General features: G+C 47.5%; 1 protein-coding gene across 4 annotated transcripts in view; it reads left to right on the top strand.

Annotated features, from left to right (window-relative positions):
• The window catches only part of HEXB (hexosaminidase subunit beta), a 266,121-nt gene that overhangs the window by 16,964 nt on the left and 222,734 nt on the right, over positions 1-26,423 (top strand). For all 4 annotated transcript variants that reach the window (XR_015309286.1, XM_086960781.1, XM_086960780.1 and 1 more), the window contains exon 2: positions 2,472-2,620. Coding sequence is in view for 3 of the 4 variants with exons in the window: in XM_086960781.1 (XP_086816907.1) it covers positions 2,472-2,620 (149 nt within the window). In the remaining variant the exon portion in view is untranslated. The remainder of the gene's footprint in view (positions 1-2,471; positions 2,621-26,423) is intronic.

Genomic DNA, 26,423 nt, shown 5'->3' with positions numbered 1-26,423 from the left:
CAGCATATGTAGGTAGTTCTTTGCAATACTGAGTAAAAACCATTTATTTTTCAAATTACTTTTTCCAATTCATTTTGTCTAGAGTTAAAACGTCACTATCTTAAACACTAAAATCACGTTAATTAATTTTTTTAATTTTTCAAATATTTAGTGTGGGTCTGCCTGTCCCGGTCAGTGCCGAAATCTGGTAACAACTCGGCTTGGGGCAGTGATGGAAATTTGAGACCGTATCTTTTCATGAAGTGGAGCAGTATCTAATGACAAGCTGATAGTTTGGTGCTAAGCTGCATATTTACTAAACAAATAAAGACTGTTTATTGAGGTCCAAGTATCTGTATTTTTTTTAAACAAAATATATTTGTATTGATACTGTGGAGCTCTAACTGGTTTGACTCTTGGTAGCCTGTAATCACTTACATTAATGGAGGTACTACTGCCTGACAGTATCACTGCTACTTCTGAGACCAAGACTTGAATTTAGTTGTGGCAAGTCACATGTTGAAAGTCTTGTTTTTCCAGTTTGAGAAATGGGAACGTTGCAAGTAACTTCTAGTTTTGCATCCAGATAGAGGGCCTGCCACGCACGAGCACTATCTGCAAATAAGACCATTATGCTGCAGTACTGTGTGCTACTCGGCCAGCCCCAGCCTTGCTGCAAACTCCTCACTGGGTGTCCTTGTTCCCTTTTCTAGTAGTTAATCCCTTAATTCTAAGCAAGACAATTTCTGAAGTTGTTGAAATCATTCTCAAGATTTGCTTTCAAGAGAACCAATCAATCCGAATTGACAGTTACTCTTTTTCTTACATACTGTCCTTTTTTTTTTGGCCAGTTAAGTAGTGGCTTGCTGGCTTTGAAACTGCTGTACAGTAAGTAGAAACTCCATGTTGAGTATAGTAAAGCAATTGTAATAAGCTAACCTCACGCTCTTTGAGAGATTTGAATGGGAGTTATTTTTACAGTTTTGCAAACTGATCAAAATGGGTTTAAATGCCATCCAATTTATAATGGTAGTACCATAACATGGTATGACCGTACTTGGCACGGAGGGAGTTCCAAACTACATAGTAGAGTTTGCCAATGTATGCCCAGATACCAGCGTATATGCATGCTGAGGCAGACATGCAAAAGACACTCGCAGATTCATAGACGTGCAGAGGCGCACTCACTTTCACTCGCACCAATTTTTCACCTGTCTGCTTGATTCAGGCCAGAAGAGAGGATAGGCACAGGACTAGCCCCCCTCACCCCCTTGCCGGGCTGCGTACATTAAGCATGTGTTTTTGACATTTTTTGAAAGTGTACCCTCCATCGGTGTGAAACCCTGCATCTTTGGGGTTTCAGCAGTTCTGTTTTTAGGAGCTAAGGAGACTGAGGTAAACATCACTGGTGAATGACTACAGTTGGATGAGGGCACTCCACCTGGCCTCTTGGACCATTTACTATTGATTTTGCTCATAATATTAAAGGTTTTGCTCTGGTTTTGTTACAATTTCTTTAATCCCATAGTCTAACATTCCAATTGGGGACACAATTTAGCCAAAAGTTATTGAAGAAATTACTCAAATTAACCTCAGTCACACACATTATACTTAGGGTAGAGTACCCATTCACATGGTTCAAGAAATGGCTATATGTCAGTTTTTGTGTGGATTCATTGCATTTACTTTAATGACTTAAAACATGTATAATTTGCGTGTGCTTAAATCGGAAAGGTTAGTAAATTAACATAACGGATGTAAATTACAACCAGGTTTTAACTAAAGCATGTTGTAATTTACACCTGTATTTCTGATTTGGATATTTAAATCCTTTGCAAAGGCAACAAAAGCAGAACTTAATGGGGGTATGAACTGACCTTTTGCATCCATAACCATTCAGCGGTTTGTAGCAAGATTTAAGGAATATATCTTGACGTCTTTTAAGTCTTTAGTCAAGCATCATTTGCAAATGGCTGAATGCATTAACTTTTTAATGAGTATGAATACTCTCTGCTTGAGTGATCTCTCTCCCACGGTGATCTGAATATCATCAGCAGCACATTACGCCCTTGTTTGGAAACTGGCATAAGTAAGTTTCTATTATGAACTCTTTACGTCGAACAACCTTGCAATATGAAAGAATGACTGCACCCTGCCTGGTGAAAACTAAACGCAGAATCCTCTGTAATGTTCCCCGCTCACCTGCGTTTGTTTGTGAGGGCCCAAACCTCAATCCACTTCTAATCTTGTAGAAGACCTACTACTGTATTACATCATTTTGATGTCCTAGGCTGCTGTGTATTTACTGTTTGAATAGTTTCAAGTGTCCACCAAGTGTTTTCACTATGCAGGTTGCCTTCAGATAGTCGGTGCTCGGCTATTGTATAATGTGTTGAACAGATGTCTGCTTGTAGACATCTTGGCTACCAGTGAAGGTTGAAAATTGTTACAAATGTATTTTTTCTGATAGATGACGTTAATTTCTTTTGCAGGTATTATGAATACATTTTTGTGAATTCTAAATTGAATGATGTTCCAGTTGAATACACTAATGAAGGACAGGTTCTTCAGCTTCAAGTCACAATTACTGACAGCAATCCAGAATGTGATCTATACCCAAGTGTCACATCTGATGAATCTTGTGAGTATCCACCGATCCTTCGACACACCAAGTGCATAATGTCAAGAATTTAATGTCTGGAAATATTTAACGCTATTCATTGAAAAGTAATTTAAAAGCTCTTCAAATAAGTATCTCTCCCATTCTTTAATAACAAGTAACTTGTTGGACCGTCACCGGTTGTTAAGTTTTTGTTTGCTTGTTAGTCTTTGTAAAGGGATCACATCACATTACTATCAAATTAGAAACTGCTATTGTTTCATTTTGCTTTTGCAGCAATAATTGCGGTTATCCACATAAATGTTAATAACCTTGGAATATTGAGCCAACATAATTTTTCATAACTGGATTAGATATTTCATAAAACTAATCTGTTCTGTATCCTCAGCGAAGTAGTGGCCCAACATACTACCAAAGTCACATGCCCAATTAGATATTTTATATAATGGTTAATGCTAGGTTTATTTCATTTTTGTTTGTGGTCGTTTTGGGTGGGTGATACATGTGAGTATTGTCAGTTACTGTTCATTTGACAGGCTACCAATAATGACTTATTGCTTGTTCTAGAACATTAAGCATAGTTTAGAAATAAGTGTTTCTGCAATCAGAACGCACACCTTGTAACATATATAGAGTATGTTTTCTCATGGAGACCTGTCTCTACTTCGGCACAGTATCATATTGGCATACAGGCACAATAATAATACTTTTTTGTGTTATCCAGGGTATATCATGTCTTTGTAATAACATTTACAGAGCACAGGTAACTGACCGTACAGCACTTGCTAGTTATTTTTCTCTAGAAAAAATCTTCTATCATCTGACTTTTCGAAATTATATTTGCTTTATATATATTTACATACAGTTACAAAGCTTTAACATACATTTTGTGATAGACTTCAGAAGCTCTTTGTTAGACCTGGCACCATTGACGTGGGTCTCCCTTGTATTTTTGCCTTTGCCTCCTGTGTTTTTGCTGTGTGTTGGACTCTGTTTTGCTGGTCTAGATGCTTGGGGCACTTTGCCACTGCTGTTCAGTGCCAAAGTTCAAATGCTCCCTTTGTAAATTGTCGTTAAGGATTAGTGATTCCATGATTGGCATATTTGATTTACTAGTCAGACCCAAGTAGAGTGCACTGTGTGTGCCCAGGGCCTGCAAATCAAATGCTGCTAGTGGGCTGCAGCACTGATTGTGCCACCCACAGAGGCAGCCTGTAAAATGTAACTCTGGCCTACCATTGCAGAGCCTGTCTGCAGTCTGGTACTGCCATGTCGACTTGGCAAGTGCACACACTTGCTAATCCATAACCTTCCCTTTTCTTACATGTTAGTCATCCCTAAGGTAGGCCCAAGGTACCCCTATAGGCAGGGTGCGTTGTATGTGAAAGGTAGAACATGCTCCGATGTGTGTAGCATGTCCTGATAGGGAAATACTGCCATTTTTGTTTTTCACTATTGCAAGGCTCTCTGCTCCCATAGGTAAGAATGGGGAGTTTGTTTATAACATCTTATAAACATAACTCCCCTGGGAACAAGGTAAGAAAATAAAGTTTGATATGCCTTAATTCAGAATGTTAAAATGCATCTTTTTGTGAGGGTGATTTTTGCATTCTGTGTTTGAAAATACCACTTTTAGAAAGTAGGTATTTTCTTGCTTGGCCATCCAGGATGCCTCTGCCAGCTTTGCGTATTGCATGTCTGGCTTTTGGATGATAGGGGTTCCAGAGAGCCTGATGAGTCAGGCCTGGGCTCAATAGACCTGGGGTGCATTTAGAGTAGGGGGAGAGATGATTTCCTTTCATCTGAATGGGCCTGGTCTGCCTTCAACAATGCTGCCCCCACCTCCTGCCAGGAAGCTGCACCAGTGAGGACAGAACTGGTTTTGGCTGAGTACAGTCACTCTCTGCCTTCAGAGAACAAAGGACTTTTGTGTATAAAAAGAGGGGCCCAGACCCCAGACTAACCTTTGCCAAGGAGAAGAGCCGGAGAAGCTGAGGAGGAGTACTGCACCTGTGCTGTTTGCTGTCTGTGGTTAGCCTGCAATTCCCTGGAATTCCCTCCCCACTCACCTCCGCCTTACACAGAACCACCTCTCCTTTAGAAAGCAGCTAAAAACCTGGCTATTCGATAAGTAATGCACCCACCCTCCCCAAGCGCCTTGAGACCCTCTGGGTGAGTAGTGCGCATACAAATTACTGAACTTGAACTTGATCTTGCAGTGGCTGCTTGCTGCCAAGAAAAGGCGAAAAGACTTTGCTGTTTGCTGTGTCCCCTACTTGAGGAAGATCTCCAAGGGCTTGAAACTGAGCTTGCCTCCTGTTCTGAAGTCTCAGGGACACTAAGACTTAATTTCTTCTGTCTTTCTGCATCTGGAACTGCTGTTTCAGCTGCCACAGAGGGAAATTGCAACACTGAGCGATGCTGTAACCTGCCCCGAAGCCGTGGGCACTGCTCGTGTAGAGCACGATGCAATGCCCTGACTTGCACCGTAGGCCCGACGCCTGCTGATGCCTTGCCACATCGATCCGAAGCAGTCGCCGAGACCCCTGCCTGCACCGGAGCCGAGGACACCGCTCGTGACGTCCACGACACATCACCCCGACTCGCACAGCAGCCCCGACTTCACGGACGCCGGTGCTTCATCAACGCGGAGCCGATACTCGACGTGGGTGACTACTGAATCCATCGACACCGCACCATCGTAACGAACCAATGTCTTTCCGCCACTGTGACGTCACCTTCCCGGCACAGTAAGGAACAGATATCTCCCCCCCCCCCCCCCCCCCCTCGCCCCTCCCCCTGCATCGCAGTAAGGAACAGAGGCTTCACCTCCCCTGGGGTCATAAGGAACCAACACCAATGAAGCATCAGCTCCCCGACTCCATGCACAGTCTTTGCTTTCATTGTTTCCAAGGTATTGTTCTTTGGGGGACTTCGCACCTGAAGGTGCAAATTCGCGATCAGCGCCGTACTTTGGGAATTTCATCTTCACTTTGTCCCAATAATTCCAGGTGGAGTTATTTGTTGCTACTAACTTTATTTCAGTGAATAACTTATTTTTAAGGATATCTTGACAACTGTTTTGTGGATTTGTGTTGTTTTGGTCTTGTTTGGTTCAGATAAAGATTACTTATTTATCTAAACTGGTGTGGTGTCCATTTGAAGTGTTTTCACTGTATTACGGTATGTGTTTACAAATGCTTTACACACTGCCTCTGAGATAAGCCTGTCTGCCGTGCCAAGGGGGTGAGCAGGGGTTGTTTTAGAAGTGTATCCCTCTTACCCGGACTAGAAGCAAGGGTCCCTATTCGGACAAAGGTGCAAACCATTGCTAACTAGAAACCCCCATTTCTAACAATCGTTTATTGAGACCTGACCGGACCAATTGAAGTGTTAGACCGCTTGTTCCATGAGAATTGAAAGTATTCTAACCATCAGCCCCCCACTCCCTTCTTGTTATACTTAGATGGCCATCTACAGCCTTTTCCGTATAGAATATTCAGTTGAAAAGCCCCAATCTATCCTTCTCAACCTCTCGTGGGTGATTAAACAGTAGCCAGTCACCAGTATTTAGCAATATCTCTTTTGGCCAGCCGGTGACCCAAACCATTCAGTTAAGGATTGGCCCGTACTGTACCTTCCTCCAAATGACCAAGAAGTGCACGTTTAAGGGAAATGTTAAATCTGCAACAGCTGATATGTCCTGAGGGGCCTCCATTCAGTGGTATTTAACATGCAGGACATCCCCATCATGTATGAAATCCCAGGCAATTTCGTACATCTGCCCATCTTCCAAAGGAAGTCTGGCTTTCAGTAGACCCTGTGAAAATACTGAAATTGGGCCATGCTTAGTTTAGGTGAAATTGGCAGCTAATACCAGGCTGTTTAGCTTTGATCCAGCCACCATTGTCTTATGGGCCTATGTTCTTCTTCAATCTATATTTAGGTGCAGCAGATCTGTCTGCCGCATTAATAAGCAGAGTAAAATAGACATGTGATACACCTTTGCTTACTAGTCTACCCATGGCTAGCTTAGCTGAATTCTAGGAAGGAGGTTACACAAGGTCTGTGTACCTTTAAAGAATGCTGTAGTTGGAGATATTATTGCAAATTAAATTTTTGCAATAGGACTTTCTCACTCTGGCTTTAAAGGATTTCAGGTGGTTGCAAACCTAGACATCCCTTTGTTTGGATTTATCAATGTTGTTCCATTGGTTGAAATCAGGATGTTTGACCATGTGAGGTAGCTACTTTCCCATCTACAGGGGTGTCTCCTGGTGATACCTTATGGTTCACCACCCACCCAACGGAGCCCATTACTCCACAAATCCTGTATGTCACAGGAGGAGAGGATGTTGGTTTAGAGCCACCATATAGTATGAACGCAAATCCAGCCACCTACTACATTTCATGCAGAAGGCTGCATCCTCCTGCTCAGCAAATAACAGACCGTTAGCCACAAGAGGTTGGAACTTCAATATTATAGTTGTCTCAACAGGTCCCCAGCAGTAGACAGATTAGATACATTTGTACAAGGCTACATGGGTGCTTCGTCAGCTCAATGGAAGAAACCATATAATTCACACTCTTTGTATGGAAAAAATGCCTTTGGACTTCGAATAGGTAATTCTCAAAAGAGGCACTAGCGTAAGTTCCCATCCTTGTTGTGGGTCTCATGAAGTGTGTGTCCCTAGATACTTGTGTTTGAAACATTTTATTGTATATCCAATAAATATGGTATACAACTTCATGCAGTACAACAACAAAAAATCCCAACAGCAACACAATAATGGATCAGGGGGTAAAAACCTTGTATCTTTCCATAAATTGTATACTCTTTATTGAGGTTGGTGCTTATGATCTAAGATAAAGGCATCTTTCCTGAGTGCTTTGCGTTACCTGCACCTACAACCACACCTCTACTGACACTCTTTATAGCGTATCTATTTCAGTTAGGACCAACTTGCATTGCTAGAACCAGAGGCTCACTTTCATATTGCTATCAATTCTATCTGGAGAACTGTCGATGGGGGTGTGGTTTGGATAGGCAGAGAGGAACGAGAAATGTTGGTTTAACGTTAAATGTTAGTCTTGCAACACCCAAACACATCACCTCGCGGCAATTCACACTCTGTGATGGAAAAATATGGGAGGCAACCTGCATGACCGACACTGCTTTGATGGCACCGGTCTGTGTCGTACACTAATGCCTTAAACAATCTTTAAGTAGAATTATTTGAGAACAACGAATAGAAATCAAGAGTGCGCAACATTGGGTGCAAACCCAGTCGTTGTATTTGAAACATTGTGTGCTTTTCACACGAGTGGAGACAAATGGGCCGAGCAGAGTCTGAAGCCATAACTTGAATACCTGCCTTGGGTGCCAGGCTGAGTGGCCCTCTGGCAGTGGTCTGGCAGGCATCACCACTGTCCTGCTTAGAAGCCAAACGACGAAGAATCAACTGGCTTTCCCTTCCCATGATTGAATTGGCTGAAGCCTGGGATTTAGCTGAAGAACTTAAGGAGTGTATTTTATTATTTTCGAGGTTTTTGAAGTGCAAATGTGTGCTCCGTTTGATGGATTTGGTTTTGTGCCTGGATTGAGCACAGCCCTTTGTTTTTGCGCAGCCAGGCGACAAAGGCTTGCTAAGGGGCCTGCGGATTCTGCATTCGTATTGAGCCTATTGTGTTTTAAACAGTTCCTTGATCCGCGCGTTTTAGCGCCCCTCAAATGAGACATTTGTTTGCTCGAGCTGTCACTTCAAGGCCAAGGGCTGCTGTGTACAAGTGCTCACCTGAGGGCTGTAGAGTCATGGGCTCTGTGGGCTATGGCACGGAGTGCAGGGTGGGGTCGAAGAGTCTGAGGAAGCAAGGGCTGAGTTTACAGCATGCTTGAATGTCACTGGGCATAGGCAGGGGATCAGTACAGTGAGTTAAGAGGAAATGAATGTTAAATAGGGGTTGAGTGTATGGCTTTCAACCAGAGCTCACAGACCACCGTCGCAGGTCAGTCCCTGTCGGAGGGCCGCAGGTGCATCAGAGGGCCGCAGGTGCATCAGAGGGCCGCAGGTGCATCAGAGGGCCGCAGGTGCATCAGAGGGCCGCAGGTGCATCTGAAGGGCACAGCTGCATCTGAAGGGCACAGCTGCATCTGAAGGGCACAGCTGCATCTGAAGGGCACAGGTGCATCAGAGGGAGTAGAGAAAGGGTCACCGAGTCTGCTTGCTTTGCTCGTCTTGGGCAACGTAGTCTTCCTGATGTGTGGATTGGTGCTGTTCGCAGAAACAACCTGGGTCACTCACGTCTGGTCCTTACTGTAGGAGAGTAGGGTCTGCAATCCTATGATCACCCAGATTTTTTGCTTTTGTTTCACTGGTTTACGACTTTCTCTGGCTGTGGGCCTGCCAATCAGACCCCCAGCCTGGCTGTTCTCTTTCTAAATTACGACATGTACCCTAGGTGCATTTACCAATTGGTACTGGGCCACCTTATCAGACCCTGTAACTCAGGGCATAGGTGTACCCAGGGCCGCCAGGGGCTGCAGCATGTATTATGCCACCCCTGGCTGGCCTCCTAAATTTGACACAACTGGCTGCATGACAGCTGGGGCGAAGTCGTGTAATCACACTTTGCTTTAGATATAGTAGCCCTATATCTAACCATACAATGGACACCCGAGTTCCTATCAGTCACTCCTATGGCAGGCCTTGACAATCCTGAAGGCAGAGTGCATGGGCTCGTGTGAACTAGGTTCTGGCCCGAGCCGAGCCCGGTTGCAGCTTGCGGAATCAAGACCCAATGGCTGTTCCATGATAACGCGTACCACATCGGTAACTTCGGTGTCGCGTTATCAAGACATGTCGAGTAAGGTGTCATACGAATCGGGATGCTGCCCTCTCACCAACTCTGGCGACGAGGTTAGCATTCCGCCCTTCTAGAGGGACACGACATGTACGTAACTGTGAACCCCGGTTAAAGTTAACTAAAGCCTCAGCTCCACAAAATGGATGCTGCCACCACAGACACGAGTCTGACCTCCTGCTGCTGGGAGTCCTTCCAGCGAGGAGAGCTTGGACAAAGGGTTTCCTGTCAAGGGCGGTGTTCGCACCGTCCCAGACAGGGTTTGTGTATTCTGGGTAGGTAGGGCTTTTGCGAGAAGGTGACTGCGGAGTGGCACCCCGGTGCTCACTACGCATCTGCCGGTCAGAACCAGTTCCAGGGGCGCCAGCCCTGGCCTGGGGAAAGTCCGGCAGGGGAGAGGGGTGTAACTACCCCCCTTCCTGGTCCCACCCTTAGGGCAGGACCTAGTCATGTACCCACCCCTTTCTTTAGAATAAAGGCCGGAGCGGGGACCCTTCCAAATTGGATCATCTTTGAATCAAGAACTACTTTCTACGAAAGGACACTCAAGACTCTTCTCAAGATTTCTCCCTTGTGACTAAGGAGTAGTCACCCTGCATCAGCGGGCACCATCTAAGAACTCTGCGGTTTGCTGTAAGTCCTTCCTCAAGGAATCCGACGGCCCAGCTCGACGAGAACCGGCTTCCCTGGCACCTCTGACCTCTACCCACGCCATCAGCTCAGCTGTGATCTGTGGGTGCGACGAGACCTCGAGGGACCGGCCATCATCAGAACCTGCACGCTCTTAACCAGCACGACCTTCGAAGCAATTCCCTGGTGAGTGCTCTGGGGTCCGAGAAGCCCCGACCCTGAGCCGCTCCAGCACCGAAGTGCAGTCTCCCAGCATCTCCACGATCTGCGTGGGGCCCTTCTGCTCGCTGCTCAGCACGTTGTCTGGTCACTAGCCGCTGGCTTGTGCCCTTCTGTGACGACATCCGACAATCAACACTGCTGGTCTGGTTGCTCCAGACTGGCCCTTGCTTCCATCTTTGCGAGAAGCACCCCGGACCCTCCTGGTCCACTCAAGATGCCATCTTAGGCCCACCACATGGCCCTGAGATCTGCCAAGGCTTGTTGCCCCATCCTGGGCCCAGCGACGCCGACAGCATCATCCTTCGTGGGACAGCTCGCACCTCCGCCGTGGTCGCCGACAACGCCTCCTGGTCCGTGAGACTGCAGAGCCTAGCGTCGCCCACTCACCTGGTCGAGGTGACGGCCAACCGGTGCCATCCTGGTACCCTCTGACTACTGGCTAGTAGTACGAACTTGGTCCCCTCTGCTTTCAGGTATCAACAATCTCTGATCCAGGCTTGGATCTCTACGAACTATTCATCACTGGTCGCCGGCCAGCAACTCCTTTTCTTCCGGCTCCTGGCTCGTCAGCGAAGACCCCGACGCCTGTAAGACTGGTGCAGCCGCAGCCCTCGTGGCTAGGTAACTCGGCATTTTGGTGCCTGCATAGCCTCTTTACTCTAGGGTCCCGAGTCCCTCGCTTCCGACTTGCCTTATCGGGTCCGCCCGAGACCTTAAACTTTCCGTGTCCTCGGACACTTGTTTTAATTGTGCACTTGAAGTATTTTCCTAAGAGATTTGGTTTGTGCTTAGTACCCTGTCCTCATAAAGAGTCCAGGGCTGTTGTGAATCTTAAATAAATATCCTGTTTATTTTCATAACACTTGTGTGGTGTCCTTTCACTGGGTGTTCAAGGGGTACATGTGTGGTAAACAGCTGGCTTAACGCGCCCTCTCGAGTCTTTAGCCTTAGACTGCTCGTATCCACGCTACTAGGATAGCTGGTCTGTAGGTTGACTTACAACCAAACACCATAAGGGTCGTTGGAACGATACATAGCGGTCGCTAGAATAGCGAACGTTGCATATCGGGCCAACTTCTCACATTGGTGAGCAGCGGTTGGGATTTGAGCTTGCTGTTGTTTTACCACACGTATCCTAAGAATATCTTGTTGAAAGATCGCATAAGTACTGTTAGTACATATAACCAAAGCTTAGAATACTCTGAGTTCTACTGAACCAGCTGTTGCAGCTCCTCAAGGCTTAGCACACCTTGGCTGCAACTCTTAGCAAGGGAACAGTAGGTAAACACGTAGTGTAGGTAGGTGCATCACTTACACCACACTAGAAACAGTATGTCGGACAAAGGAGGAAACTCTGAGTCTCCCCTTGTGTCAGTTGACCCTCCACAGGTCATCCCTTCAAGATATACTGTGCTGAGCTTCAAGGAGTTAAGACAGGTGTGTCACTCCCGGAAGATCAAGCAGGGGTCTAACCCCACCACGTCCTTTCTGATTGGTCTCTTGGAGACTTATGATGCCAGAAAAGCTGAGACCCGTCTTAGCTCTTCTAATCCAGAAGGAGACATGCCTCCCCTTGAGGGAACCAGAGACGATCCTGACCTCATCCACCTCGCAACTGAGAACGAAGATGTGGAGGATGATGAGGATGAGGATCCCTCTGGGGATGAGGCAGATAAGGGACAGGTAGAAGTCGTTAGACTAAGCAGGTCCAACTTAAGCAAACATGATAGTGGTACTGGGGGACCCCCAGCGCTACTGTCAGATCCGCTTAAAATTGGGAATGGACGAGCCCGATCTCTATCGAGAGACTCTGGCAGATCCCTTCAAACCAATGGCTCTCGCAACTCTTCGCAAAGAGGGATGACGTCCCCTCAGCGGAGAGTGTACGAAGCTAAGGAAAGGGCAGCTAATCTGAGGATCGAAAGGGAAGAACTTGCCCTGGCCAAAGAAAGGCTTGCCTTTGCGAGAGAGCAACAGTTAAGTGGGGTGGTCCCCACTGGTGGCAGCAATGTACCTAGCAATAGGGAAAAGAGTTTCGATACGAAACACCTTGGTAAGATAGTGCCCCCCTTTAAACAAGGGGACGACATCCACAAATGGATTACTGCTTTGGAGAGGGCCTGCACTGTGCAAGGTGTTCCCCAGAGTCAATGGGCAGCTATCTTGTGGCTCTCCTTTGAAGGTAAAGGAAGAGACAAGCTCCTCACCACAAGGGTGGAGGATGCGAACGATTACCAAGTCTTGAAAAATACACTCGTTGAAGGGTTCGGCCTAACCACTGAGCAGTACAGGGTGCTGTTCAGGGATACCCAGAAAACGCAGTCTCAAGATTGGTCTGACTTTGTCGATTGTGCCACTAAGGCTTTTGAGGGCTGGTTGCTGGGCAGTAAGGTTACTGATTACAAAGGATTGTATAATTTGATGATGAGAGAACAAATTTTAAACAATTGTCAGAACCAGTTGTTGCATCAGCATCTTGTCGACTCGGATCTGACCTCTCCCCAAGAATTGGGAAAGAAGGCAGACAGATGGGTTCGTACAAGAGTTAAACAGAACCAGGGCCAGAATCAAGGTGGTCAGAAGAAAGCGGACCAGAAGGGTAAAGATTCTAAGGGGGAACAAAATGACCAGAAGTCTTCGACAGGTCCCCAACAACCCAAAGAGGGAGGGGGTCAGGCTCCCCAAAAGAAGAAAGAAGGCCAATCCAAAAGATGGTGCCAGTACTGTAAAAGTAAATCTCACTGGTTTAGTGAGTGCACCAAGAAAGGAGGAGGGCAGACTCCTGCCACTGCAGCCCCTAAGGCACCTGTGCCCCCTAGTACAGTCAGCAGTGGCAGTGCGCCTCCCAAGGGTTTAGTAGGGTTAACCCTGGGTTCTGAGGGGCGTGACAACTTAGTTGGCACACTCACTCAGGCTGTCCTTGTCAGTACAGGGGACGCGGACGTGTCCCCTGACATAAGTCCCAATACCTTGGGCAAATACAGACAGACGCCTTTCATAAATGGAAAGATGACTCAGGCCTATAGGGACACTTGTGCCAGCGTCACCATGGTGACGCCTAACTTTGTGGACCCTGGACAGATCATGCCAGGTACAGAATTCCTGGTGACCAATGCAAGCAATGTCACTACCAATCACAGTATGGCAATTGTAGCTTTCTCCTGGGGAGGGGTAACTGGCCAAAAGAAGGTTGTCGTTAGTCCAGACCTCCCAGTGGATTGTTTGTTGGGCAATGATTTGGAGTCATCACAATGGTCAGAAGTGGAGCACCGGACTCACATGGAAATGTTAGGTTTGCCAGCACATGTGTTCGCTGTGACCAGGTCACAGGTCAGGAAATGCCCCACTGAACAGGTGCTGGATCCTGGAACAACGGACCAGACACCTCCCAAGAAAAAGAGCAGTAGGGTTAAGGCTGCGCCTTCCCCCTTGCCCCAGGTCGTGGATCAAGTCTCAGAGGAGGCTGACCTACAGGAATTGAGGGAAACTGAGCCTAGGGAGTTCGAACTTGATCAAGTTGAATTCTTGGGTTCAGGGGGACCCTCAAGGGAAGACCTGGGGAAGGACCAGTTAGACTGCCCTTCTCTTGAACCCCTCAGACAGCAGGCTGCTGCTGAGGCTGCTGGGAACGCCACAGGTACCCACAAGGTATACTGGGAAGGTGGACTCCTGTACACTGAGTCAAGAGACCCCAAGCCTGGCATGACCAGGAGGCTGGTTGTACCCTTGTCTCAGCGTGGTTTCCTACTTACCTTGGCCCACGAGATTCCCTTAGCAGGTCACTTAGGCCAGACGAAAACGTGGGACAGGCTTGTCTCTCACTTTCACTGGCCTCATATGAACGAAGATACCAAGGAGTTTTGCCGCTCCTGTGTCACTTGCCAAGCCAGTGGTAAGTCAGGTGGCACGACAAAGGCCCCCCTTATACCAATGCCTGTGGTGGGGGTGCCCTTTGAACGGGTGGGGATCGACATCGTCGGTCCCATGGAACCACCAACAGCATCAGGGCACAAGTTTATACTGGTGGTAGTGGATCATGCCACCAGGTATCCTGAAGCTATTCCCCTTAGGACCACTACAGCACCTGTTGTGGCAAGAGCCCTAGTTGGAGTATTCTCCAGAGTGGGCTTCCCTAAGGAGGTCGTCTCCGACAGAGGTGCAAACTTTATGTCGAGCTACTTAACTGCTATGTGGAAGGAATGTGGTGTCAACTACAAGTTCACTACACCCTATCATCCACAATGCAATGGGCTTGTTGAGAGATTCAACAGGACCCTTAAAGGGATGATTCATGGACTACCTGAAAAGCTTCGGCGTAGATGGGACGTCCTGATCCCCTGCCTCTTGTTCGCCTACAGAGAAGTCCCACAGAAGGGGGTTGGCTACAGCCCTTTTGAACTTTTGTACGGGCATCCTGTAAGAGGACCCCTGTGTTTGGTGAAGGAAGGATGGGAGAGACCTCTCAAAAAGCCTGCAGCCAACATAGTGGACTATGTGCTTGGCTTCCGCTCGCGGATGGCTGAATACATGGAGAAGGCATCTGAAAACCTTAAGGCCAGCCAAGAACTCCAGAAAGCTTGGCATGACCAAAAGGCTGTCTTGACTGTTTACCAGCCCGGACAGAAGGTGTGGGTGTTGGAGCCAGTGGCCCCAGCAGCACTCAAGGACAAATGGTCCGGGCCCTACACCATCCTGGAGAAAAAGGGAGAGGTCACCTACCTGGTCGACCTGGGAACTCCCCGGAGCCCCCACAGGGTGCTACATGTCAACAGGCTCAAGGCATATGTCGACAGGAAGGACATGAGTTTGCTCATGGCCCTAGATGAGGGACAGGAAGAAGAGAGTGACCCTCTCCCCGACCTGCTCACTCAGAATCCTGACGATGGATCGGTAGATGGTGTTGTCTTTTGTGGCAGCCTCTCCGAACGTCAACAGAGCGACTGTAAACAGGTTCTTCAGTCGTTCAGACATATGTTTTCTCTAACACCCAGCCAGACCGATTGGTGCACCCATGAGGTTGACACTGGTGACAGCTTGCCCGTTAAGAGTAAAATCTACCGGCAGCCTGATCACGTTAGAGACTGCATCAAGAGTGAAGTGCAGAAAATGTTGGAGCTGGGAGTCATTGAACCCTCGGACAGCCCTTGGGCTAGTCCCGTAGTTCTAGTGCCGAAACCTCACACCCAGGGTGGTAAGAGAGAAATGAGGTTTTGCGTAGACTACAGGGGTCTCAATGCAGTCACTAAGACTGACGCCCACCCAATACCGAGGGCAGACGAGCTTATCGATAGATTGGCCTCGGCCAACTACTTAAGTACGTTTGACCTGACAGCTGGGTATTGGCAAATCAGGTTAGCTGAGGACGCCAAGCCTAAAACCGCATTTTCAACCCCTGGTGGGCATTATCAGTTCGTTGTGATGCCCTTTGGTCTGAAAAATGCACCTGCCACCTTCCAAAGGTTGGTGAATCAAGTCCTTACTGGGCTGGATGACTTCTGTGCGGCGTATCTTGACGATATTGCTGTCTTTAGCTCCACCTGGGAGGATCACCTGGTCCACCTGCGGAAAGCGTTAGAGGCTCTGCAAGCAGCAGGCCTCACTATCAAGGTCACCAAGTGCCAGATAGGGCAGACACAGGTTGTATACCTGGGCCACCTTGTAGGTGGAGGCCAGGTTCAGCCACTGGAGAGCAAGATACAGTCAATCAGGGACTGGGCTCCTCCAACCACCCAGACTCAGGTTCGAGCTTTCTTGGGCCTGACTGGATACTACCGGAAGTTTGTCAGGAACTATGGTTCCATCGTGACACCATTAAACGAACTGACAAGCAAGAAAATGCCAAAAAAGGTTCAGTGGACAGCGAGCTGTCAAAAAGCATTCGATGACCTAAAGCAGGCCATGTGCACGGCGCCTATCCTCAAGAGTCCGGACTACTCCAAACCATTCATTGTCCAAACAGATGCTTCTGAGTTGGGTGTGGGAGCTGTTCTTTCTCAACTGAATTTTGATGGTCAAGACCAGCCCATTGCTTTTATAAGCAGAAGGCTGACCCCTAGAGAGAAGAATTGGTCAGCTATTGAGAGGGAGGCCTTTGCTGTGGTTTGGGCCCTGAAGAAGCTGAGGCCATACTTGTTTGGCACTCACTTCAAGATTCAGACCGACCATAAGCCCCTCTTGTGGCTAAATCAGATGAAGGGTGAAAACCCCAAACTGCTAAGGTGGTCCATTTCCCTACAGGGGATGGACTTTACAGTGGAACATAGACCTGGTACTGATCATGGCAATGCCGATGGGCTCTCCAGATATTTCCACTTAGAACAAGAAGACTCACCTGGTCAAGGTTAGCCCATTGTTCCGACGTTTGGGGGGGGTCATGTAGGAGAGTAGGGTCTGCAATCCTATGATCACCCAGATTTTTTGCTTTTGTTTCACTGGTTTACGACTTTCTCTGGCTGTGGGCCTGCCAATCAGACCCCCAGCCTGGCTGTTCTTTCTAAATTACGACATGTACCCTAGGTGCATTTACCAATTGGTACTGGGCCACCTTATCAGACCCTGTAACTCAGGGCATAGGTGTACCCAGGGCCGCCAGGGGCTGCAGCATGTATTATGCCACCCCTGGCTGGCCTCCTAAATTTGACACAACTGGCTGCATGACAGCTGGGGCGAAGTCGTGTAATCACACTTTGCTTTAGATATAGTAGCCCTATATCTAACCATACAATGGACACCCGAGTTCCTATCAGTCACTCCTATGGCAGGCCTTTACAATCCTGAAGGCAGAGTGCATGGGCTCGTGTGAACTAGGTTCTGGCCCGAGCCGAGCCCGGTTGCAGCTTGCGGAATCAAGACCCAATGGCTGTTCCATGATAACGTGTACCACATCGGTAACTTCGGTGTCGCGTTATCAAGACATGTCGAGTAAGGTGTCATACGAATCGGGATGCTGCCCTCTCACCAACTCTGGCGACGAGGTTAGCATTCCGCCCTTCTAGAGGGACACGACATGTACGTAACTGTGAACCCCGGTTAAAGTTAACTAAAGCCTCAGCTCCACAAAATGGATGCTGCCACCACAGACACGAGTCTGACCTCCTGCTGCTGGGAGTCCTTCCAGCGAGGAGAGCTTGGACAAAGGGTTTCCTGTCAAGGGCGGTGTTCGCACCGTCCCAGACAGGGTTTGTGTATTCTGGGTAGGTAGGGCTTTTGCGAGAAGGTGACTGCGGAGTGGCACCCCGGTGCTCACTACGCATCTGCCGGTCAGAACCAGTTCCAGGGGCGCCAGCCCTGGCCTGGGGAAAGTCCGGCAGGGGAGAGGGGTGTAACTACCCCCCTTCCTGGTCCCACTCTTAGGGCAGGACCTAGTCATGTACCCACCCCTTTCTTTAGAATAAAGGCCGGAGCGGGGACCCTTCCAAATTGGATCATCTTTGAATCAAGAACTACTTTCTACGAAAGGACACTCAAGACTCTTCTCAAGATTTCTCCCTTGTGACTAAGGAGTAGTCACCCTGCATCAGCGGGCACCATCTAAGAACTCTGCGGTTTGCTGTAAGTCCTTCCTCAAGGAATCCGACGGCCCAGCTCGACGAGAACCGGCTTCCCTGGCACCTCTGACCTCTACCCACGTCATCAGCTCAGCTGTGATCTGTGGGTGCGACGAGACCTCGAGGGACCGGCCATCATCAGAACCTGCACGCTCTTAACCAGCACGACCTTCGAAGCAATTCCCTGGTGAGTGCTCTGGGGTCCGAGAAGCCCCGACCCTGAGCCGCTCCAGCACCGAAGTGCAGTCTCCCAGCATCTCCACGATCTGCGTGGGGCCCTTCTGCTCGCTGCTCAGCACGTTGTCTGGTCACTAGCTGCTGGCTTGTGCCCTTCTGTGACGACATCCGACAATCAACACTGCTGGTCTGGTTGCTCCAGACTGGCCCTTGCTTCCATCTTTGCGAGAAGCACCCCGGACCCTCCTGGTCCACTCAAGACGCCATCTTAGGCCCACCACGTGGCCCTGAGATCTGCCAAGGCTTGTTGCCCCATCCTGGGCCCAGCGACGCCGACAGCATCATCCTTCGTGGGACAGCTCGCACCTCCGCCGTGGTCGCCGACAACTCCTCCTGGTCCGTGAGACTGCAGAGCCTAGCGTCGCCCACTCACCTGGTCGAGGTGACGGCCAACCGGTGCCATCCTGGTACCCTCTGACTACTGGCTAGTAGTACGAACTTGGTCCCCTCTGCTTTCAGGTATCAACAATCTCTGATCCAGGCTTGGATCTCTACGAACTATTCATCACTGGTCGCCGGCCAGCAACTCCTTTTCTTCCGGCTCCTGGCTCGTCAGCGAAGACCCCGACGCCTGTAAGACTGGTGCAGCCGCAGCCCTCGTGGCTAGGTAACTCGGCATTTTGGTGCCTGCATAGCCTCTTTACTCTAGGGTCCCGAGTCCCTCGCTTCCGACTTGCCTTATCGGGTCCGCCCGAGACCTTAAACTTTCCGTGTCCTCGGACACTTGTTTTAATTGTGCACTTGAAGTATTTTCCTAAGAGATTTGGTTTGTGCTTAGTACCCTGTCCTCATAAAGAGTCCAGGGCTGTTGTGAATCTTAAATAAATATCCTGTTTATTTTCATAACACTTGTGTGGTGTCCTTTCACTGGGTGTTCAAGGGGTACATGTGTGGTAAACAGCTGGCTTAACGCGCCCTCTCGAGTCTTTAGCCTTAGACTGCTCGTATCCACGCTACTAGGATAGCTGGTCTATAGGTTGACTTACAACCAAACACCATAAGGGTCGTTGGAACGATACATAGCGGTCGCTAGAATAGCGAACGTTGCATATCGGGCCAACTTCTCACACTTACAAGGTATGTATCCCCAAAAATCTTTTCTATATCAAAAGCAAGTCGAACTCCTAATCTTAATCTCGAATGCACCCCAAAGTGTTTCTGGAAAAGTTCAATTCTGGGCTTCAATGGCTTCCACGTTTATGACCTCGGATGTACTTTTGTGTACACAGGCCGTACATGCCTTAATAGCATAACTCCGTTCTGGCAAGATAGCTCAGTGGGATTTTGGCCTGCTGCGGCCGGCATATCACCGGTGTGAATCCCAGTTCGCCTGGCGCAGACATTCCACGGCCGATAACGCGGTCAGTTAGTGGGAGATGGGAAGCCGTGGTGTATGCAGTTTTACAAAACTGCCAGACTAAAGTGGCAAAGATGGGGTTTCCAAGCAGACCAATCTTCAGAGTACTCCGGAAGTGAGTGAAAAGACAATATCCTGTCACCACATGGACCGCACAGCAGGCAAATATTACTGTACAGGGCACAAGTCCTAAAAAAAGAAGTGGGGGGGACGCTGTCACCGGAAGTGACGTCACGACAGGAAGTGACGTCACGAAAGGTGACTCGCACCATGGGCTCATTACCTCCCCTCGCTCACCCCTTAGATGCGATTGCATCTGAGAAGCCAGCGCGCGTGCAGCGTGCTGTGAGCTCCGATCTTGTCCCAGAGAGGCCTAAGAGTGAAGTCCAGCTGTTTGGCAGTGGGGACGGCGTCCACCCGGTAAAATAAGTGGGGGGACGCCGTCCACTCGCGTGGTACCCCGACTCGAGCCCTGTTACTGTAGCCCCCTTACGCATAGCGCACTGAGGCTGCTGACAGCAGCTGTCGCGCTTTACAAAAAAAAAGAAGATAAAAAGAGCTGTTCCACTTGGCCCATGGCATGAGCAATAAAACGCCCTTCCAAAAATGACAGCCTGGCTTGCCACCGTCAGTACCTGCTCGCCACAGCCATGCCTCACCGCTGACCTTCTTTTGCCGCCGCCAGTTGTGCCTGCCCGCCCCGTTCTGGGACCATTCCTCAGCCCCTGAGGAATGCCCGCGCTCGCTGATAACTTTATATTTTTGTCACTGGGTGGGTCCCTGCCAGCCGAGGAGGTGGCTGGCTGCGAGCTCGGTGGGGTTGTCGCTGCCTATGACCCTTTCTGTGGAGTTTCGGGCCACACTGGAAACCTTTGAGTAATCGCAAGGTAAGGCCTGGCAGGGTTGTGTGTTTTTATTACTTTGGAATAACTTCAAGGTAACAAGCGTTGTGTTTTAGCATCTGAAAGTGTGTTCGGTTATTGTGTACCCACACCTGCTTCAGGCACGTTTGAGTGGAGAGGTTACGTCTCTGTGCACGGATTTAACCCATTGTTCTTATGTTCTGCTAGTTAACGGACCCCCTCAGAAGCACACTGTGTGCAGGGAGATTGTCAGTTTTATCTTTAATAGGGTTAATTGTGTATATTATAGAAACTCCTACAGTCCACATGTGCTCTGGTACCCTCGCGAAGTGAAGACCGTCTTCGTTACTCGTGTTACCAGACACTTTGCCTGTTGTGCCCAATTACAAGCCCCAGTCGTTACCGGCAGACAGGTGGTGTTACCGGGGCAGCCTGCAGTAATACCAGATGTATTCCGGTAAATCTCTAAGCTGCACCCAGCAGCCTTTTGTAGCCTAGAGAAACCTTTAAGAATTACCAGAAAAAATTTGCTCTTAATGGTAATTACCCAAAGTTCAGTGTCGAGAAACAAATACAGTAGAAATGTCGGCCAGCAGTGAAATTACAGTCTCTGCCCTGGTCCCTGTTTTACCCCCACTTCATGGTTTTGGCCAGGATTTTGGATATTGCAGTAAAAAATCTGATAATGGCCGCGTCGATTTACCATTGTCCACAACTATTTCTGGAATGGTTGGGTTTCTGTAGAGATTTTTGGAAATAAAGTCTGGAGACATTGTTTCTACTGGTGGTGCCAAAAATGCCAGAGACGTTTCTAACCAGTGCAGTCCCGAAAGTGAAAGGAGGACCGCGCTGCACCCGGAGCATGGGGATCTCTTGTCTTTATGGGGCCATGTGTTTCTCAGTTCAGTTTTAAAGCTTTATTCGACATTTGTCATAAAAGCATTCACCTAACCCTAATACAATAAATACTACACATAAAATACTTTCTAAAATACATATTAAACATAGATTGTCGAATAAATACATAGTAAAATACATAGCATTGTCACAATTCATATAAAATGTAGATCTTAAAATTTAGAGTATAATAATTCATGTGGCAAAGTGCTGAATTAATAGTGTACATAATTCATTGGGATGTAATTGCCATTAATGAACGAATGCGAATTAACCATGCCCAGGCCAAAAATTTTGCTACACCAACCACCAACACAGTGGAACAATCAGATACAAGTATCCTAAGGGCTACAGATTGGCTGCGAGTTCCCATATTTAAGCACACTGGTTTTAGCCATTTGCGCCTAGGGATCGAATACAGTGGACAACAGAACAACAAATGGGAAATGTGCTCAGTTTGTTCATTGCAATGGTGACAATGTTCGTCCCAAGCTGGGGACCAATGTTTCTTAAAGGCATTCACCGGAAGTGTACCTATGCGAAATTGAAAATATAATTTTCTGTCATATGGTCGTTCAATAACGTCCCAGAAAGGTTCGCGTGAAGGGTACATTTTTATATCCAAGAAGCGAGTTGTTAGACTTGAACTTGAACCATCACAAGACATTGTAAGATACACCATTTCCCAATATAGTTCTTTCAGCTTTGCTTTCGTGGGGAAGCTGGCCACATCTTTAATATCCCATAGATATTCCAATTTCAGTTTTACAAGGAGTCCCCGGAGTTCCTTTAGCCATGGGATACTATGGAAACGATCGAACTTAATGACTTCCATCAAGGCCGCCGCATAGTGGCTTAGTTCTGGGGTCACCATGAGCCGTCTCCAGTATAGGAGAGGCCGCAGCCTAGCTATGTCCTCTATACTTTTTCTACTGAGGTCCAATTTTAGTGGAGTTGTGGGTGTGCTTTGTGGGACCATCACAAGCCCTCGCAGAAACCTGTTTTCTGCACGGCCCAATTCTCTCAGGTTTGAAACCCCCCATAATTCAGATCCATATAAACAAGCCCCCAGTACTTTCATGGTGTGAATTTCCAGTGCACAGTTTACCGGCTTAGTTAGCGAGGTTAGATGTTTTAGGGCAATTGCACCTGCTAACTGCCTAAACTTTAGTATGGTTGTATTAATGTGCGATTTCCAGCTCATATTTTCCTGTAGGATGATGCCTAGGTAAGAAAAGGAGTCCACCCTTTCTAGGGGAGTACCTTTATATTTTATTACACCTTTAAAGGTGGACTGCTGGTTAAGGCACATGAATTTGGTTTTAGTGGTATTCAATTCAAGGCCCCTACCATCACAGAATACACCAAAGGCATCAACCACTTTTTGGAGACCGCTGGGGGTGCGAGAAAGTAAAAGCGTGTCGTCCGCAAACATGAGGACGGGTACACGGGAGCCTGCAATTACTGGGGCGTCACTAGCAATATTCTGTAAGTGTTCGACAATACCATTTATATAAATTGAAAAGAGAGTCGGCGCTAGGACGCACCTTTGTCTCACCCCACGTTCTATCGGAAAGGGATCAGTTACTTCTCCTTGCTTGCCCCATCTGATTCTTGCAAAATTATTTTCGTGGAGACGAACAAGGAGTGTAAGGAGTTCCTGGCTTAGGCCTGCATCCGCTAGAGTCTGCCAGAGTTTTTCTCTGGGGACCAGATCGAAAGCGGCTTTTAGGTCCACAAAAACTGCATACAATGTCCCCTTCTTTAGTGTAACGTTTCTCCAGTAGATGGTTAAAAAGTGGAGAACTTGATCAACGCTACTAGTTAAAGGGCGAAACCCTGCTTGGTATGATGACAGAATGTTCTTTTCATCAATCCATTGTTGCAGTTTATTCTGGACTAGGCGGCCCATTAGTTTTTGCGCTGTATCAATCAAACTAATGGGTCTGTAGTTTTTAGCCTGAGTTCTATCACCTTTTTTGAATATGGGAATAATTTCAGCTCCCTTCCATGAGGCAGGTACTTCCCCTCCCATTGCCACCGCATTGGCCAGCATTGTGAAATAACTACACCAGGAGTTCCGGTCCGATAGAAATATGTCAGCCGGAATTCCATCCATACCTGGTGCTTTGCCCCCTGCTACACAATCCAATACAATGCTCACATCCTTTTCAACAAATATTGGAGATTTGTAATAAACATGTGGAGGGGGACAATCATGGGTAAAGGCTGGGTTTCGGGCATATTGTGGTTGGAAAAATTCTACCTAATTGTTTTTCGGGACATGGTTCAGAGGCTGGGCAGCTATGCCCCCCTTTTCCCATTTTACTGTGACCCAGAAACGTTTGGAGTCCTTGGAAGCACATGCCTCCTTAAGTTCGCGCCAGCAGTCCTCATCCCAACGCTTCTTTGCCAGTTTTTGGGTCTGCCTGTACTGATTTCTCGCAACCTAACTGTTATTGCGTTTCCAGTTCTCAACTCCATACTAAGATTTTGTCGTGCTATCCTGCAACTCTTATCGTACCATCCTTGGCTCTCTTGAACCCTTTTCTTTTTATTAGAAACTACCGTTTTGACAAAGAAGCTTTGGATTTTGGAGAATAGCTTCTCATGGGCCTCCATCATGTAGTATTTAAAGTCAGACATCCCACAATGGGACTTAATCTTAGAGACTTCATCCACAACTAATTCTTTAAGAATCTCTAGTTTAGACACATCTTCTAGAAGCATACTCCACTTCAGGTGGTGAAGGTTATTTGAGCTCACAAGATCTTGCGTCACCATTTCATTTTTGCTTGGGTCCTCGGAGGCTTCTTGGTAGGAATGGAGTCAGGCATAAGGGATTATGGTCGCTTTCTATTTTGTCTTTCACTTCCATATCTACCAATTTGCTCCAAGCCCTTACATCCAGTAGTAGGTAATCTATTCTGCTGGCTGCTCGGCCATTGTCAAATGTGTTTTTCCCCATTAAATCAGAGGGTGCCCGTCCATTAACTGCTCTAAGCCCTCTAGAGAGACAGAAACTCTTTAACTGGATTGCTACTGTGCTCCATTTTCTAGTGGCTGGTACCTCTAAGTGAGGAATTCTCCACTTAGCATCCTCCTCTTCGGCCAGGATCCTATCCTCTTCACCCAAGGGTTCAAAGGTGGTATTGAAATCCCCGCCTACTATTACATGGGGTAGCAATGGTAACATTTCAATATGATGCTCTAGAGTGGTTATGGCCTCTGATGGTTTACCCCCACCAACTCCCCTGGAGTAGACATTAAACAAGGCAAGTTGTTGGCCATTTTGCCAACTAATATCAAGAGCTAAGATGTCATTAGAAGGTATAAACCTTTGCTTGATTGTGCAATTCAATGTCTGGCGTATCCAAATTAGCAGGCCCCCAGAGGGGCGGCCTACTCGATTTCTTACTGCTGGGACATAGAAATTCAGATACCCTTGCCGGAAAGTTGGGGTGAGCGACCAAGTTTCTTGCAGCATAATAATGTCATAATGGTCAATGAAATCGAACCATTCTGGAATGTTTAGCTTATTTGTAATGCCGGCTATGTTCCAAGAGACAAGTTACAATGGTAGCATATCCAATTGGCGATGTAACTGGTCATTTTCGGGTGCGTTTGCTACTTCTTCAGATTCTAAACTTAGTATTAGACCTTCCTTCAGTATTGGGAACTTCTCAGTCACCTCTGGTGCTCTAATTTGTCCCTCTAAGACTATGTTTAGTTCTTCAGGAACAGGGGTATAGGATTCCTTAGGGGCCAAAGTCAGATTTCCTGATAAGTGCTCATGTAGGTTATCTGTCCTATCATACCCAAGGAGCAGCTGGCTTTTAAGGGGGGGGGGCAGAGAGAGAGCCCGCGAGTCAGTCGCACTCATTTAGGTCGGATAGTGCAGAATAGTGGTTTTCCAAATTTAACCCCCACTCGCATAATGGGCCATTCCTAGCCCTTCTGTTTCCCACAACTGTCCACTTTGTTCTCAGTATGCTTGGTTTTGCTACAAGACCTCTTCTACTATAAAAGAAGTCCAGTGTCAGTGGTATAATTTCTGCTGTTCTATGCTGTGGTGGAAAAAGATTCCGCAAGACATCAGGTAATACTTCGGGCCTTTGAAATTTAAAACCACATAATCCCCTTGGAATTTCTTTATTTTAGTCCCTATCCACTTTACCCTTCTCGCTGTAAGCAGATCGTCTGATAACTTTTCTTTGCCCCAAGGAGATATATGCATATTGTTACTCAGCCACTGTAGAGCCTTATTTCGTAAAGAATCTGGAGACTCAATCTGCCCTGTTTTCAGTGGTGGTGTATTAGCAAGCACTAGAATCAAAGGTGAAGCTTCAACTATTAGTTCCACTGGGCTGGATTCTGTATTGAAATTGTCAGGGATGGTATTGCCTGCTGTTTGCACTGGATCTATGATTGGAGCGTTGTTAGGAATATCACCGGGTCTGGAGCTAGCTTGCTGAGTTTGGGCAAGTGTGTCCTCTGAGCCATCATTCGAGTTCCCCCCAAGCGTCTTCCCTGCGGCCTGTATGTCCTCAAGTTTATTTATTATTAGGTTTGGTATTACCCCCACCCCATCGTTAGTTTTTCTCAGGAGGGTCTCTAATTTGTTGACTTTATTAGTTAGCTGGTCTATTTTGGATATAAGGGGTTTCATTAACCCTGATAGTTTGGACTCCAGTATACCCATAAGCTTGTTTGAAAACATGTCCTCCCAAGCTGTACTTTCATTCTCTTCCTCCCTTATTCCTTCTTCCGCCCTTCTATTTATTCTTCTAGGTGGGGTTGCGGGTTTATTCTTACTGGAACGCAGTCCACCTCTTTTAGGCGGGGCCTTAGTGATCCCTCTTTTAGCTCTTGGTGCGGGGACTGGGGTAGGAGGGTAAATGCTCTCAGAGTCTAGCTCTACGATTGTATCAGAGTTATTTAACTCTTCTGCAGTTAAAAGGTCGGCAACAGGATCGGGTTGTTGAACAATGAATGCCGTGGACACATTTGTTGTAGAACAATCATTAGGGTCCTCAATAAGGTCAGTGATGTTTATATCATCGCCGGCAGAATGGGATACCCCTAGTGGATCAATTTGGGCACAAGGTGGAGAGTCCATCAGTCCCAAAGAAGACCTCCGATCATTATTGATTTTGGCCACCACCTGGACCAAATAGTTGTCCATTGTGTTGGCCGGGGTGACAGGTGTT

This window comes from Lissotriton vulgaris, chromosome 3_1, assembly GCF_964263255.1.
Source record: "Lissotriton vulgaris chromosome 3_1, aLisVul1.2, whole genome shotgun sequence".
NCBI lineage: Eukaryota > Metazoa > Chordata > Amphibia > Caudata > Salamandridae > Lissotriton > Lissotriton vulgaris.
Note: the sequence above shows the minus strand (reverse complement) of the source record. Positions and strands in the feature narration are given on the sequence as shown.